This window comes from Nicotiana tabacum, chromosome 12 (assembly GCF_000715075.1).
Source record: "Nicotiana tabacum cultivar K326 chromosome 12, ASM71507v2, whole genome shotgun sequence".
NCBI lineage: Eukaryota > Viridiplantae > Streptophyta > Magnoliopsida > Solanales > Solanaceae > Nicotiana > Nicotiana tabacum.
In genome coordinates, this window is record NC_134091.1 from 40,905,623 (window position 1) to 40,924,645 (window position 19,023).

At 34.2% G+C, this 19,023-nt stretch overlaps 1 protein-coding gene across 1 annotated transcript; it reads right to left on the bottom strand.

The window, feature by feature from the left end:
* Positions 1-4,616: 4,616 nt before the first annotated feature.
* Positions 4,617-7,471, bottom strand: LOC142167114 (uncharacterized). Its single transcript, XM_075227270.1, has 4 exons — positions 7,281-7,471; positions 5,236-5,530; positions 4,794-5,075; positions 4,617-4,709 (listed from the first exon to the last, which is right to left on the bottom strand). The coding sequence occupies exons 1-4, from the start codon at positions 7,469-7,471 to the stop codon at positions 4,617-4,619; spliced, it is 861 nt and encodes a 286-aa protein (XP_075083371.1).
* Positions 7,472-19,023: the final 11,552 nt, after the last annotated feature.

Genomic DNA, 19,023 nt, shown 5'->3' on the forward strand with positions numbered 1-19,023 from the left:
GAAAATTCATTGGGAACAAGAATAAGTGAGATTGTATGCAAATGTGTTGAAAAAATATATGATCTATCTACACCTCTCTCACTTAAAGAGAAATTTGGAAATCAAAATGATGCCAATCAAGGTTAGATGGAATTTTCATGACATGTTGAATGTTAGTTTTAGTAAACTATTAGTAACAAGTATTAATTGTAAATGTTACAGAATCTTTTGAAACTGCAAGGAAAGAAGATGGAGTGGACTATCATGATGATGAAATTTCAAAAGAGAGAAGTGGAGGACAATCTCAAGACATAGAAAATACCCAAGGAACAAGCATAAGTGAGATTATTTGCAAATGTATAGAAGGAACGTATGATATCTCTACACCTCTCTCTCTTACAGACAATATTGGAAGCCAAAAAAATGCTAGTCAAGATAATGATTTAACTGGCATGATCTTGACAGTTGCAAAAGGTTAGATGGAGTTTTTTTTTCATCTTATACATGTTTGTTTTAATAAAAGATTAGTAATAAGTACTAATTGTGTTAGCTCCTGTAAATATTTTGCAGAATCTTGTGAACTTGCAATCGAAGAACATGGAGAACAGTTGCAAGATAAAGAAAATGCAAGCAATATGTCAACACTATTATCTGTTAATGAAATACAAGAAGGCAGCGTGGCCAACACAAGTATTGATTGTGTCCTTAATATTGTATTCATAATTCAAATTGTCAGGACATTTCAAAAATTATGTCCTTAGTTTTTGTCTCTTCATTTGACAATTCATAGAATTGACGACTTGCAGCAAACTAATGTATATGTAGTGTTGCTTGCAAAGCAAAACAAAAATGAAGTCGTTAACCAATATACTAGGAAAAGGAAGAGAGATAGTATTGGTTTTGATGGTCCATCATTTGCTATTCTTACTTCTACTTCTCCGACTACACAAATGAGCATTGATGAGAGTTTATCTATGGAGGTTGAAGGAATGTTAAAGAAGAGCTTGGTCGAGGGAAAAGGAATAAGAAGCTTAGTTGGCAATTAAAATCTCCTTTTGAACAGAAAAGAAAAAGAGAAACATCGATGGCACACAATGAAAATACTCCTAAGTATACAGGCTGGATAAAATCAAAATATACTCGTACATGTATTTTTCATTATGCCAAAGATGATAAAAACTTATTGAAGAAATTCATTGGGTGGTTGGGCAAGGAGAAATGGAAAGGTCGCAAAAAAGTGTAAGTCCCTAAATGTATTCATTATTTCTTAATTGCTTACATTTGTCCTTAACTTTTGAACTTGTAACTGTAAGTTAAGGACTACATGTCCTTAACTTTTGAATTTGCAACTCTAACTTCAGGACCAAGTGTCCTTAATTTTGAACTTCCACTCTAAGTTCAGGACCAATTGTCCTTAACTTATGCGCTTGTTACTCTAAGTTCATGACTAATTGTCCTTCAATTTATGAGCTAGTAAGTCTAAGTTCAGGACCAAGTGTCCTTAACTTTTGAACTTGTAACTGTAAGTTAAGGACATCATGTCCTTAACTTTTGAATTTGCAACTCTAACTTCAGGACCAAGTGTCCTTAATTTTTGAACTTCCACTCTAAGTTCAGGACCAATTGTCCTTAACTTATGCGCTTGTTACTCTAAGTTCATGACTAATTGTCCTTCAATTTATGAGCTAGTAAGTCTAAGTTCAGCACCAAGTATCCTTAACTTTTGAACTTGTAACTGTAAGTTAAGGACTACATGTCCTTAACTTTTGAATTTGCAACTCTAACTTCAAGACCAAGTGTCCTTAATTTTTGAACTTCCACTCTAAGTTCAGGACCAATTGTCCTTAACTTATGCGCTTGTTACTCTAAGTTCATGACTAATTGTCCTTTAATTTATGAGCTAGTAAGTCTAAGTTCAGGACCAAGTGTCCTTAACTTTTGAACTTGTAACTGTAAGTTAAGGACATCCTGTCCTTAACTTTTGAATTTGCAACTCTAACTTCAGGACCAAGAGTCCTTAATTAGGAATTGAGAACTAACTTATAAACTTTCTAACTTTGATATTTTCAAAATTTTTAGGGGACAAACTGATATATATGCTGAGGATAATGGTATGAGAAAGAATCCATATAAATTGTACCATCAAAAAATCAGTAGAAAAATGTTCTTCCTTGAGCTTGCAGATAGTAGCTTTGTACTTGATGATAAGGTTTGATAATTCACAAGGCATTTGTTTTCTTTCTTCTTAATTTATTATTTTTTATTTATTTATGACTGATGGATTTTGTTTCTTTTTTTGCCTTTTTATGAAGCATATTGACATTGCCCTGTATTATTTGAGAAAGAAGGAATGCTACTACCCTTGCCCCCATCCTTTTCGTTGCACAACTACAGATATACTTTTTGATAACTATATGCTAATTGTGTATAAGGATTTCAATGAAGATGCTTCAGATTTGTTTTGGTGTGATGATAATCAGTTGGTTCTCACACCATATGTGTGGGGTGACAATCGTAGATGTGGAATTGCTTGGACAGAGGTTGACAAAATCTTTTTTCCATGTCGGCTTCCTTCAGAAGATAATGATGTTGTGACACATTTTCTTTTGGGGGTATTGGACTTGAATGAGAGAAAGATTGATGTGTATGATTCCATATATAGTGAGCCATATGAGCAAGGAATGAAACACATTGAAATGTATGCACGCATGATCCCCCACTTGCTAAAGTTCGCACAGTTTGAGAAAAATCACAAGTCTTTTGGAAATGCATTCAACAAATTTGATATTCAGTGGCAAAGATCACCACACCAAACTGGATCGTACATGTTGTCATTTGCTATATAATTTATATGTACTTTAGATTTATTTTATTAAAGATATTGTTTAATTGACTCCATATTTTTCTTAGGACTGATTGTGGTGCATTCCTAATCAAGTATGTGGAGTTGTTGATGATGGGAAAGGATGTGGAGAAATTCCAACCTGAGGACATATCAAACTTCAGAAAAGAACTTGCAGCAAATCTTTGGGCACATGGAGAGTGGAAAATAAATTCTGATTATGATACACCACCAGAAAATATCGGTGACGACTATGATAGTGAAAATGAAACTTCCTGTCCAAAAGAGTTGTAGTGTAGTTGTAAAGAAAGTCAGCTGTAGTGAAATTGGTATAAAATTGCTGTAAAGAATCCATATGAATTCTGAAATATCCTGTAAATTATCACAAGGCACTTTATTTTATTTGCATAGCATAATTTTTTGGTCACAGCTATGCTAAATTACAGTTTCAGCAGTAATATGAAGGCATCGTGTTATTAATTTCTTTCTTTCTGTTAACTATTGATTTGTCCATTTTTTTCACAGTTTTTAAGGGTCAATCTTTGATTAAATTTTCTTGAAGTTTTTAGAAATTCAAAGCAACACACATTGATTGTTGTAGAACTTCAGAATCTGTTAACTACATCCTTATTTATTGAAAGATGAAAATAATATTCAAGACATATTTTTTAAAATGTGCTAAACTTCTGGAATATAGATAATAAACTGAGATTTTCAGAAGTTAAGGATATTTTAGAAATTTATGTCCTATATATTAGATTCATACTTCAAATGGACGTTTTAAAAAATTATGTCCTGAAGTCTACTTGTACCAATCTCATTTTAAAAATAAGATGTAGCAAGTTGTGTTTAGCAAGCTGCAGATGTCAATTTTATAACTACTGATTTGTCCATTTTAAATTGCCAGTTTTATATTAAATCTGTAGAGATATAGCAAAAGATATATTGATTGTTGTAGAACTTCAGGACATTATGTTCATAAAATCCTGATTTGTTGAAGGACGAAAATAATATTCAGGACAATTTAAGGACATTTTAGAAATTTATGTCCTTAATATTATATTCATATTTGAAATTTTCAGGACTTGTAAAAGATTATGTCCTTAAGTTTTACTTGTACCAATCTCATTTTAAAAATAAAGATGTAGCAAGTTGCAGGCATCAAATTATATAAAGAAAAGGACTTTCTTGTTTACTTACGGCAAGAATAAAATCCCATAAACAATAATTGGTCAGACAAAGGTAAATTGAACTCCCAGAAAAAGAAAAAGAAACAAAGAGCAAGTAAGTGCAAAGAAACTTTGAAAATTCAGAACATCTTTTATATAACCATCTGCTAATATTTACTTGCTCAAATAAAAACAATCTAAATGAATCCAATTTATAGCAAAAACTTAAAAGAGTAGATAAACATAAGTGGATATATCTATTATTCTCTATGCTTCCTTGAAAATGGATGGACTGCCGGAGAATATATACAAGATGTTCTATTATGACCAATTCTTCTGCAACGACTACATTTGAATGTTATTTTTGATGATTCGGTAGCTGGAATATGCCTTTTCTTCTGCCTTCTACCTGGCGGGACTTTGAAATCTGGAGGTTTAATAATTTGTGACTTATAACTCTCTGGTACAATCCAACAATCTGTATTTCCTAGAGGATGTATTTGTCTTTCATATATTTTCAGCCAAGATTCCTTTAAGTACCAGTCCGAGCAGAAATTGGACTTCTTGATGTTTCTCTTCTCGATAGCTGCAATTGTATGTATACATGGCAATTCATCAAATTGAAACTAAAAACAATCACATGTTCTTTTGTTTAAGTCCACCAAGAAAGTAATTCCTTCTTCCTCAACTCTAGAACGCCATGAATCAACAGGGAAGACCTTCAAAGTTGAAAAACTATAAGTTAGTACATTATGTTAAATTATCATTAACATAATAAGCTAAAGTAAGAACATAATACTTACATTTAAAGTAAAAGCTAAATCTATCTTTTTCTTCAATTCCTCTTCTACCCAACAAGAAACGTCATAAAAAGTTCCTTCTGCTTCATTTCTTCTTTCATAAAACCAACGTTGTAGCTTCACTTGGATGAAATCCATCATTCTTAATATAGGCAACTCCCTTTCTTTTAATAACACAGAATTCATTGACTCAACTATGTTTGTTGTGATCATGTCATATCTTCGTCGTGGACTACAAGAACGTGCCCAGCTTTCCGGTGGTTCTTCCATCAAGTAGTCAAAAGTCTTCTTATCAATTTTTGCTATATCTCACATGTATAGATCAAATTCTTTGCGCCTGTATACTCTTGCAGCACTTTGAAAAAAATTTATGACCTCACTTTTCACTTTCTAGGTTCTGCTCCAAATGATAGATACAAATCTCATGGTGGCTTTAAGGATATACCTTTGCAATGCCATGTGCAATAGATTGATGCCTGTCCGATAAAAAAATTAAATTGTCACGGCTCCCAATTGCATTGCGAAGCTCACAAAAGTACCACTCATAGGAATTGTTATTTTCAGATTCTGCAATTCCAAAAGCTAGTGGGAATATTTGGTTATTTGCATCCTTTGAAACTGAAGTTATTAAAACACCACGATATTTTGACTTCAAAAAAGTTGCATCAACAGCAATCACTGGTCTACAATAATTCCAACCAGCTATTGATGATGCATATGCATAAACCATATAAAGAAATCTGAAAATACAGTTTAACAGAAGGTTAAAAATACAGGACACCAAATCCTTAATATTTTCACTGCACATATCAAAGTTAAGGACACAATGTCCTTAACATTTTCAGTGCACACATCAAAGTTAAGGAGAACTTGTCCTTAACTTTTAGAATGCACACATCATAGTTAAGGACACCATGTCCTTAACTTTTACAATGCACACATCAAACTTAAGGACACCATGTCCTTAACTTTTACAATGCACACATCAAAGTTAAGGACACCATGTCCTAAACATTTTCATTGCACACATCAAAGTTAAGGACACCACGTCCTTAACATTTTCACTGCACACATCAAAGTTAAGGACACCATCTCGTTAACTTTTTCACTGCACACATCAAAGTTAAGGACACTATGTCCTTAACATTTTCACTACACACAGCAAATTTAAGGACACAATGTCCTTAACTTTTTCACTGCACACATCAAAGTTAAGGACACCGTGTCCTTAACTTTTTCACTGCACACATCAAAGTTAAGGACACAATCTCATTAACTTTTTCACTGCACACATCCAAGTTAAGGACATCATGTCCTTAATATTTTCACTGCACACAGCAAAGTTAAGGACATTGTGTCCTTAACTTTTACAATGCACACATCAAAGTTAAGGACACCATGCCCTTAAGTTTTTCACTACACACATCCAAGTTAAGGATACCATGTCCTTAACTTTTTCACTGCACACATCCAAGTTAAGGACACCATGTCCTTAATATTTTCACTACACACATCAAAGTTAAGGACACCATGTCCTTAACATTTTTACTGCACACATCAAAGTTAAGGACACCATATCCTTAACTTTTCCATTGCACACATCCAAGTTAAGGATACCATGTCCTTAACTTTTTAACTTGTAACTCTAAGTTCAGGACTACTTGTCCTTAACTTTTTAACGTGTAGCTCTAAGTTCAGGACTACATGTCCTTAACTTTTTAACTTGTAACTCTAAGTTCAGGACTACCTGTCCTTAACTTTTTAACTTGTAACTCTAAGTTCGTGACTACATGTCCTTAACTTTTTAACTTGTAACTCTAAGTTCAGGACTACCTGTCCTTAACTTTTTAACTTGTAGCTCTAAGTTCAGGACTACATGTCCTTAACTTTTTAACTTGTAACTCTAAGTTCAGGACTACCTGTCCTTAACTTTTTAACTTGTAACTCTAAGTTCAGGACTACCTGTCCTTAACTTTTTAACTTGTAGCTCTAAGTTCAGGACTACATGTCCTTAACTTTTTAACTTGTAACTCTAAGTTCAGGACTACCTGTCCTTAACTTTTTAACTTGTAACTCTAAGTTCAGGACTACATGTCCTTAACTTTTTAACTTGTAGCTCTAAGTTCAGGACTACATGTCCTTAACTTTTTAACTTGTAACTCTAAGTTCAGGACTACCTGTCCTTAACTTTTTAACTTGTAGCTCTAAGTTCAGGACTACATGTCCTTAAATTTTACAATACACATATCAAAGTTAAGGAAACCATGTCCTTAAGTTTTTCACTACACACATCCAAGTTAAGGACACCATGTCCTTAACATTTTTACTACACACATCCAAGTTAAGGACACCATGTCCTTAACATTTTTACTGCACACATCAAAGTTAAGGACACCATATCCTTAACGTTTTCATTGCACACATCCAAGTTAAGGACACCATGTCCTAAAGTTTATAAAACAGACTAATAAACTCTTTTTGATTGTTTACCTGTTGTTGTCGTCTATCTTTATGTTAGTGTATGTTCCCGAATTTTTACTTTTCATCATATACAAGTATGAAGACAATAATTCATAATTCTTTTCAGGAGTTCCTCTTATTAAAGCTGAAACACGTTGAATAGCACGCCACGCCTTATGATAACCAATGTCTAGTCCATGCAATTTTTGCATTTCTGCCATGACAAAGGCTGGTGTAACTTCAAACCTTGGGTCTCAAAGATTGTCGATAATGTAACCACTAATCAACTTTGAAGTTGCATGCCTTTGATCAGCTTTCATAGTGTTAACTGAGCAGTCATGATTTTTCTCAATCTTTACTATCTTGAATAGTGTTGAATCTTTAATTCTGAAAGCACGCACACACCACCCACACCTATCATCATTGCATTTTAACGAATATCTTGTTGAGCTTGATCTAACAACCTTGAATTCAAAATGTCCTTTAATTGCTATATTGGAAAAATAGTTAATTATACTCTTCTTTTTGTCAAATATTGATCCCACTTTTATTTCATCCAACGAAGCATTTTCTCTTAATATCGTAGTTGGGGATTCTTTTTGTTTCGAATTTGAGCTTTGTCTAGTTAGTTGAGTAAAGATTTTTTCAGCAACTTCTTCTATTACCGGTGCACTCTCTAATACTTGAATACCCAAAGCTTTTTCGTTGTCAATCTCTATAATGCTTTGTCCTTCTACTTGAATAGAATCAAATGTTTGAAGCACCTCTTCAATTATTGGTTGAGCTTCAACCACATATATTTCCATTATCTGTTGGCATTTGTCTTGATTGTCTTGTTGAGTTTCTGTATTGACATGTTCAAAGGTGCTTGTAGAATCAAAAACTCTTTCCGAAATATCAACAATGAAACGACAGCCCTTGAAGAGTGAATGACTTTTTAGTAACTCTATACATGTGTGAAGATCTAAATCTTTGGATACAAGCATTCCCTTGCTTGTTCCCAGATTGATATCAAACCATATCATTGCTTCAAACTTGTCTCTATCCAATTCAATAACTTCAAATACCTGGTTAATGAAATCTTCAAATCGAATTGCCTCAGGTACTAGAACAAGCTTTGTTTGATGATCAAGATACTTATAGTCTGCAGTCCATCTACCATTAAAAGCAACTATAGTACATATTGTATCCATCCTGCAAGTCAAGAAAATGGGAAATTCAGGACATATTTATACAACAATCGTGAAGTTAAGGACAAGATGTCCTAAACTTTATCAATACAAGTTGCAAAACACAGGACACTATGTCCTTAATATTTAGAACAACAGTCATGAAGTTAAGGATATCATGTCCTAAACTTTATCAATACAAGTTGCAAATACAGGACACTATGTCCTTAATATTTACACAGTAGTCATGAAGTTAAGGACATCATGTCCTAAACTTTATCAGTACAAGTTGCAAAAATAGGACATTATGTCCTTAACTTTGATGTGTGCAGTCAAAATATTAAGGACATGGTGTCCTTAACTTGGATGTGTGCATTGTAAAAGTTAAGGACATGATGTCCTTAACTTCGATGTGTGCATTGTAAAAGTTAAGGACAAGCTGTCCTTAACTTTGATGTGTGCATTGTAAAAGTTAAGGACAAGTTGTCATTAACTTTGATGTGTGCAGTGAAAATGTTAAGGACATGGTGTCCTAAATTTTATTAGTATAGGTTGCAAAAACAGGATACTATGTCCTTAATTTTTATACAGTAGTCATGAAGTTAAGGACATCATGTCCTAAACTTTATCAGTACAAGTTGCAAAAACAGGACACTATGTCCTTAACTTTGATGTGTGCAGTCAAAATGTTAAGGACATGGTGTCCTTAACTTCGATGTGTGCATTGTAAAAGTTAAGGACAAGCTGTCCTTAACTTTGATGTGTGCATTGTAAAAGTTAAGGACAAAGTGTCCTGTATATTTGATGTGTACAGTGAAAAAGTTAAGGACATTTTGTCCTTAACTTTGTTGTGTGCAGTGAAAATATTAAGGACATGGTGTCCTAAACTTTATTAGTATAGGTTGCAAAAATAGGACACTATGTCCTTAATTTTTACACAGTAGTCATGAAGTTAAGGACATCATGTCCTAAACTTTATCAGTACAAGTTGCAAAAATAGGACACTATGTCCTTAACTTTGATGTGTGCAGTCAAAATATTAAGGACATGGTATCCTTAACTTGGATGTGTGCATTGTAAAAGTTAAGGACATGATGTCCTTAACTTCGATGTGTGCATTGTAAAAGTTAAGGACAAGTTGTCCTTAACTTTGATGTGTGCATTGTAAAAGTTAAGGACAAGCTGTCCTTAACTTTGATGTGTGCAGTGAAAAAGTTAAGGACATTGTGTCCTTAACTTTATTAATACAATTTGCAAATACAGGACACTATGTCCTTAATATTTAGAACAACAGTCATGAAGTTAAGGACATCGTGTCCTTAACTTTATTAATACAAGTTGCAAAATACAGGACACTTTATCCTTAATATTTTTTAGAATAACAGTCATGTTAAGGACACCAAATCCTTAACATTATGTCCTCAATATTTACAGAATTAAGGACATGGTGTCCTAAACTTTATTAGTATAGGTTGCAAAAACAGGACAATATGTCCTTAATTTTTACACAGTAGTCATGAAGTTAAGGACATCATGTCCTAAATTTTATCAGTATAAGTTGCAAAAATAGGACACTATGTCCTTAACTTTGATGTGTGCAGTCAAAATATTAAGGACATGGTGTCCTTAACTTGGATGTGTGCATTGTAAAAGTTAAGGACATGATGTCCTTAACTTTGATGTGTGCATTGTAAAAGTTAAGGACAAGCTGTCCTTAACTTTGATGTGTGCAGTGAAAAAGTTAAGGACATTGTGTCCTTAACTTTATTAATACAATTTGCAAATACAGGATACTATGTCCTTAATATTTAGAACAACAGTCATGAAGTTAAGGACATCGTGTCCTTAACTTTATTAATACAAGTTGCAAAATACAGGACACTTTATCCTTAATATTTTTAAGAATAACAGTCATGTTAAGGACAGCAAATCCTTAACATTATGTCCTCAATATTTACAGAACAATCACAGAGTTAAGGATGCGATGTCCTTAACGTTATCAATACAGAAAAGAAAAAAAATCAAATTTCTAGCATCTTATTCTTCGGTAACGAAATAAAAATTTATACAAACACACAAAAACATATAGAGATATATGAAACTTTCGAACTTACTGTAATTTTATGGTGAATTTTGGACGAGAAAGTTGAATTCTGAACTTAGACAAAAAGTTTGAAATCGGAAGAGAAGCTTCTGCAATTTTGGACGATCACAACAATTCTTTGCACGTAAGTTTGAGCTGCTGCTGATCGTGAATAAGGAGCGTATGTATCAGCAAAATCCTATATAGCAGAAGGGTATTTTCGTCTGGGCGGGTAAAAGTTTATTAAAGTAGTAGCTAAAGACTAAATACATTTAAAACAGTAGCTTAAAAGTAAATATATGTGTTATTACTGGCTATCTGTGCACATCGCCCAATAAATAAGTCTTAATCCATTGGGCTAACCCATTTAATTGGAATAAAGTAATGAGCCCACTTCATTAAGCCCAAAATGTCATCTTTCTAGAGGCTTAGTTTGGTGCCACGTGTCAAATGACGTGGCACGCCAAGTCAAACAGAAGAGCCAATAGGATCATGCCACGCGTCAAAATGACAATGCATGCCAAGTCAAAATTGAAAGGCCAATGAAATTGCGTCACATGTGCAAGTGACAGGTTCTGGCCGATCAAATACGCCTTTGTCACGATTCAATCTGATTGGTCGAAAAGAGTTTATTCTCATTACAATTCTTCTCTTCTACAACTATAAATAAGGGTATTCATACTCAGAAAAGGGACCAGAAGTTATAACAAGAAGACACAAGGTAGCTCGTGGATCAAAGGCCACAATTCTCTGCAAATTGCAAGTGTTCATGCATTCAAGCACTTCAACACAAATTTCAAGTATTCAAGATCAAGAATAAAGTCAAATCAAATACAAGGTGTTCAAGATCAAGGCTACTTGTTATAAAATTCGTGGCAACAATCAAAGCATTTGCAACGGATAAATCAAATTCAAGATCAAGCTCAAAGGCCCTTGAATTTATATTGGAAAAATAGAATCAGAGGATCTATAGAGATTGTACCACTCAAACTATCTGAAATTAAATACTACAATTGTTGCAATATTTTTCGGTCTCGATTATTTTCTTGACGCAATTTATTGTCTATAAGGATACCGGCCATCTTTCCCGGTCCTTCTTTTCTCCTCTTAAGAGATAACAGGAGCAAGGAAAAAACAGATAAAAAGTAACTTTAAATAAGAATTAGAAGGCTCAAATAGAACCCTTTAACAACGTTTCTTAGCACCCATTATTTAGCGGTACTAGTTTTAGAATGCGCGTGTTGTGCGTGTGCCTCGTCTCGATATTAGACTTGTGTTTAAGTTATAAAATAAAATTTAAAAAAAAATGCGTTCTAAATGATTAATTATTAGTCTTATTAAGTTATTCAATGAAGGAAGAAACTTTATCCCATAAAAGTACTAAATCATCTCAATCAATATGTAACTTAAAATTGATTCCAAATTTATGATTAAATTCCTTAAGTTTCACAAGTTGCCATATTTCTTGTAAGTTTCAGCAAGAACACATTATAATGTTTTTAAAGTAAAGCTCTTTTTAAAGAACTTTGATTCCGTAAAAGTTTTAATATCCCAACGAAAAACTACGTTTTATCCTCTCTTTGATAATTTTTTGGCAATAGTCTCGAATCATGCATGAACTCGAAGTAGCAAAATCACTGGCCACATAGCTATCCGAAATAAGCAAAGGATTTTATTCACATTCCGTTACAAAATCAAAGTATGTGGATGTGAATTAGTGAAAATTTTGTTAACTAAAAAAAACCGAAACCTTCCTATTATGTGCGAATTAGACAAAATTTTATTAACTAAAAAAATTCCCTCCTAAATTTAAAAGGAAAATTTTAATAATACTCCTAAATAGTAAGGTTTTAACGAGGCACAATACCTTTTAATGAACATCCAAGGGGGAGTGTTATGAAAATAATTATATTGTGGATGTTCATTTATTACTCCGCTATAGATAATCTTCCTGAAGAAGATTATCCATTTAGTACTCTGTTGAAGTTTATCTACAAGCAGCTGATGCAGGCAGGTTGCAAGCAGCTCAATGAAATGATTTGCAGCAGCTTCTTATTAAACAGGCAGGTTGCAAGCAGCTCATGCAGACAGCTTACAAGCAGCTAAAGAAAAGCCTTGCAGCTGCTTCCTTTCTTCTATAAATAGAGGAGTTTTCAGTTCATTATGTACATGAATTTGAAGTTGAATAATATATCAGTTTCTCTCTATACTTGTCTTTACTTTACAGTCTTTATTTTATAACACGTTATCAGCACGAGACTCTGCCATCTCGAGAAAATACTTTGAAAGTATCAGAGGTACGAACTTTCTTTTTCTAAATAATGTCAAATATTTCTAAACTTGAGTTTGTAGCCCTGGATATATCGGGCAAAAGCTACATGTCTTGGGTGCTTGATGCCGAAATTCATCTTGATGCGATGGGTCTGGTAGACACCATCAAAGATAAAAATCAGGCATCAAACCAAGACCATGCCAAAGCAATGATATTCCTACGCCATCACCTTGATGAGGGCCTGAAAATGGAATATCTTACTGTTAAAGATCCAGTCATACTGTGGAGTAATTTGAAAGATAGATATGACCACCTAAAGATGGTCGTTCTTCCACAGGCACGTTATGATTGGACTCATTTAAGGTTACAAGATTTTAAATCTATCAGTGAGTATAATTCTGTTATGTTCAGAATTATTTTTCAATTGAAACTATGTGGTGATAATATTACTGATCATGATATGTTGAAGAAAACTTTCACCATTTTTCATGCCTCGAATATGCTCCTGCAGCAGCAATATCGAGAGATGGGATTCAAAAAGTATTCTGAACTTATCTCACATCTTCTTGTAGCCGAGCAACATAATGGGCTATTAATGAAAAACCATGAAAGCCGACCTACTGGTTCTTGTCCATTCCCAGAAGTGAATGAGACGAACTTCCACCAAGCTAAACGTGGAAGAGGACGTGGCCCCAGTCATGGTCATGGCCGTGGTCGGGAAGGAAACTCTAATCGTGGTAATAATAATGCACCAAAGAACCCTCCTCACCACCAGCAGTGGAAAAGGAAGGAACAAAAGCATGAAGCGGTGCAAGCAGCAAAGCCAGAAAATGCATGCTATAGATGTGGAGGAAAAGGGCACTGGTCACGTACATGCCGTACGCCAAAGCACCTGGTTGAGCTATATCAAGCTTCCCTGAAGAAGACAGAGAAAAATGCTGAAGCAAATTTTATTTCTGAAGATAATTTAGACTTCATGCATTTGGATGTAGCTGATTACTTTGCACTCCCAGAAGGAGAAACAAGTCATGTGATCGGTAGTGAATCTGTAGAGATGTAAATATTTTAATTTTTGTTATTTGTAGTAGATAGTATAGTTATGTAATTGTTGTACATAAATAAAAGTTATAATATTTACTATCATATTTATTTTGTTTATGTCATTTTGAAGAATATGGATAATCCTCAAATTATGTTTGGATCAAAGACCAATCATGAAGATATTTGTGTAGTTGATAGTGGAACAACTCATGCCATATTTAAAGATCAGAAATACTTTTCTTATTTGCATAAAGAAAAAGTAAATGTTTCTACAATTTCTGGTAATATAAGTTTAATTGAAGGCTCCGGAAGAACTATTGTATTTCTGTCTAAGGGAACAAAACTTATTATCGACAATGCATTGTACTCCTCCAAGTCCCGAAGAAACTTGTTGAGTTTTATAGATATCCGCCGAAATGGGTATCATGTTGAGACAATAGATGAAATGAATGTGGAATATCTTTGTATTACAAAGAATATTTCTGGCCAGAAATGCATTGTAGAAAAGTTATCAACTTTATCTTCTGGCTTATATTATTCAAAGATTAGTACAGTTGAAGCACACTCTATCGTAAACCAGAAGTTTACTGATTCAAATACTTTTGTGCTTTGGCATGGCCGTTTGGGCCATCCTGGATCAATAATGATGAGACGAATTACTGAAAATTCGAGTGGGCATCCATTAAAGAACCTGAAGATTCTTACAAATAATGAATTTTCTTGTGATGCTTGTTATCAAGGCAAAATGATCACTAGACCATCACCAATGAAGGTTGGCATTGAGTCCCCTACCTTCTTAGAACGTATACATGGGGATATATGTGGACCTATTCACACACCAAGTGGGTTGTTTAGATATTTTATGGTCCTAATAGATGCATCTTCAAGATGGTCTCATGTGTGCCTATTATCATCTCGCAACCTTGCGTTTTGCAAAGTTATTAGCCCAAATAATTCGATTAAGGGCACAATTCCCAGATTATCCTATAAAGGCTATTCGCCTTGATAATGCTGGAGAATTCTCATCTCAAGCTTTTGATGATTATTGTCTATCAGTTGGGATAAAAGTTGAACATCCGGTAGCTTATGTTCATACTCAAAATGGCCTTGCAGAGTCATTTATTAAACGACTGCAATTGACAGCAAGACCACTACTTATGAAAACAAAATTGCCCACTACTGTTTGGGGCCATGCTATCTTGCACGCAGCATCACTTATCCGTCTCAGACCAACACATTATAATAAATATTCTCCGTCACAATTAGTTTTTGGTCATGAACCAAATATTGCCCATCTACGAATTTTTGGATGTGCTGTATATGTGCCAGTAGCACCACCACAGCGCAGTAAGATGGGCCCCCAAAGAAGGTTAGGAATATATATTGGGTTTGAATCACCCTCTATTATTCGCTATCTTGAACCATTGATGGGAGATTTATTTATTGCTTGATTTGCAGATTGTCGATTTGATGAAACAAATTTTTCACAATTAGGGGGAGAGAAAAAGGAAATCAAAAGAGAAATTGTGTGGAAAATTTCATCATTATCTCACTTTGATCCACGTACCCCTATATGTAATCAGGAGGTCCAGAAGATCATACATTTACAGAATATAGCAAATCAAATGCCAGACGCATTTACTGATTTGAAAAGGATAACTAAGTCACATATCCCTGCAGAGAATGTGCCTATACGAATTGATGTCCCAGCAGGACCATCTATTAGCATGAGAGCTAGTGAACCTAAAGCATGCCTGAAGCGTGGTAGGCCTATGGGTTCTAAGGATCGAAATCCTAGAAAAGGAAAATCGAAAAATGATCAAAATGATATTATGAAAGGATCTCCTGAAGAGACCCAAGATCTGATTAGTTATGAGATTCCTGAAGAAATCAATAAACCCGAGACTCAAGTGAGCGAAGAACTTTTAATAAGTTCTACTGGTGATGGGATTAATTGAAATCGATCTGAAATAGTGGTGGATAATATTTGTGCATATAATGTTGCACTTAACATTATGCAAGATAGTGAGGATTTTGAACCCCGATCTATCGAAGAATGTCAACAAAGATCTGATTGGCCAAAATGGAAAAGGGGCAATTCAATCAGAATTGAACGCACTTGCTAAAAGAGAGGTCTTTGGACCAGTAGTCCAAACACCTGCTGGTATAAAACCAGTTGGTCATAAATGAGTTTTTGTGCGAAAAAGGAATGAGCAAAATGAAGTTGAAAGATACAAGGCTCGCCTTGTCTCACAAGGATTCGCACAACGACCTGGAGTCGATTATGAAGAAACATATTCACCCGTTATGGATGCCATAACATTTCGATATCTCATCAGTTTAGCCTTACGTGAAAGGCTTGAAATACATATGATGGATGTGGTTACAGCTTATCTGTACGGGTCACTTGATAATGAGATTTACATGAAAATTCCTGAAGGATTTAAAATGCCTAAAGCATATTCAAAATCTCTGAAAATGTACTCAATCAGATTACAAAGATCTTTGTACGGTTTAAAACAATCTGGGCGCATGTGGTATAATCGCCTCAGTAAATATTTGTTGAAAGAGGGTTACATAAATGATGTTATTTGTCCATGTATTTTTATAAAGAAAATGGCATTAGAATTTGTTATACTTGTTGTTTATGTTGATGACATAAATCTTGTTGGAACTCCAGAAGAGCTCCAAAAGGCAATTGAATATCTTAAGAAAGAATTTGAGATGAAAGATCTTGGAAAGACAAAACTTTGTCTTGGACTGCAAATTGAATATTTAGCAAATGGGATCTTTATGCATCAATCTGCCTATACAGAAAGGGTCTTAAAACGCTTTTACATGGACAAAGCGCACCCATTGAGTACACCAATGGTTGTTCGATCACTTGAAGTGAATAAGGACCCGTTCCGACCTCCAGAAGAGGATGAGGAACTCCTGGGTCCTGAAACACCCTATCTCAGTGCAATTGGTGCACTTATGTATCTTGCTAATGCTACAAGGCCTGACATAGCATTTTCTGTTAATTTACTAGCAAGATATAGCTCTTCTCCTACACGGAGATATTGGAACGGGATTAAGCATATATTGCGATATTTAAAGGGAACTCTTGATATGGGTTTGTTTTATGCTAACAAAGATAGTGCAAATCTTGTTGGTTATGCAGATGCAGGTTATTTATCTGATCCCCATAAAGCTAGATCTCAAACCGGGTACGTGTTTACATGTGGAGGTACTGTTATATCATGGCGCTCCACAAAGCAGTTAATTATTGCTACTTCTTCAAATCATGCTGAGATAATAGCTATTCATGAAGCAAGTAGGGAATGTGTATGGTTGAGATCAATGATTCATTTTATTCAAGAAAAATGTGGTTTGGAGTGTGATAAAAGATCCACAATTTTATACGAAGACAATGCTGCATGCATAGCCCAATTGGAGGGAGGATTTATAAAAGGAGATAGAACGAAGCACATTTCATCAAAATTATTCTACACACACGATCTTCAGAAAAATAGTGACATTGATGTGCAGCAAATCCGTTCAAGTGACAATCCGGCAGATTTATTCACTAAATCTTTGCCAACTTCAACTTTTGAGAAGATGGTATACAAGATTGGAATGCGGAGACTCAAATATTTGAAACAAGGTTTTCATCAGGGGAAGTAAAATACGCGATGTACTCTTTTTTCCTTACTAAGATTTTTTTTCACAGGGTTTTCCTTATAAGGTTTTTAATGAGGCATCTAGAAATGCGTATTACTAAATATGTGTACTCTTTTTCCTTCACTAGGATTTTTTTCACTGAGTTTTTCCTAATAAGATTTTAATGGGGCACAATACCTTTTAATGAACATCCAAGGGGGAGTGTTATGAAAATAATTATATTGTGGATGTTCATTTATTACTCCGCTATAGATAATCTTCCTGAAGAAGATTATCCATTTAGTACTCTGTTGAAGTTTATCTACAAGCAGCTGATGCAAGCAGGTTGCAAGCAGCTCAATGAAATGATTTGCAGCAGCTTCTTATTAAACAGGCAGGTTGCAAGCAGCTCATGCAGACAGCTTACAAGCAGCTAAAGAAAAGCCTTGCAGCTGCTTCCTGAAAAGCCTCGCAGCTGCTTCCTTTCTTCTATAAATAGAGGAGTTTTCAGTTCATTATGTACATGAATTTGAAGTTGAATAATATATCAGTTTCTCTCTATACTTGTCTTTACTTTACAGTCTTTATTTTATAACACGTTATCAGCACGAGACTTGAAGATCAATATTATAAATATTAAAGGAATAATTAAATGGCGATTCTTATACAATAGGAAATTAATTAAATGGCTATTCCTAAATAGTAGGGAATTATTTAAATGAATATTCTTAAATATTAAAAAATAGTAAATGACTATTGTATCAAGTGTGAACTCTATTTTAAAAGGATAAAAAAGGCGAACGACATTTTGCTAAGAGTTTTCGTGCTTTTAATATAATATAGATAAGTTGATAACGTCCCATTTGCAACAATTCAGGTTAGGTAATAAACGCTAATGATGAGAAATAACATAAATAGAATTTTTTTTTTTTTACAGTTCTTTTAGACATCAAATAATGGAAAATTTGAGAAAGTAAATAAATGCATTTCCTTAATAAGAAGAGGTGCCACATCAGCTTTTTCATTACTTGCTTTATATAGATATATAGATATAGATTGATTAAGCTTTTATTCTAATTATGTCACGCATATTCATATTTTGATGAGCATACACAATAACGAGTACAAAATAGAATCTCCTCTTACTGAACCTCAGCTGATGGTTGGCAAACAAAATAGTACAAAACGAAACTGCCAACACCAATCACCACAAATAATACCTACATTATTGATTATTCCATGTCAAAAGGCATTTTTCTAAGTGGAAAAAGTTTCTCTTTTCTTATGAAATAGATGACCAAAGATTTTTTTTCTTTTTTTGATAATATCTGAATCAACTCGTACGCACCTTGATTATTTCACCGGGCATATATTACCCCCCTCCCAAACCCCACCAACATAGGTACCGAATAACTCCGTTCATCGATACTTGAGTAGATGGGAAAAGACCTCGTTATGTTTTTTTTCCTCTGAAACAAAACTTCTCATGAGTTTCATACCATTCCATGGAATGTCTTCGAGACACCAAACTTCGTACTGAACTTCTCTTGCAAGTACAAATAAACA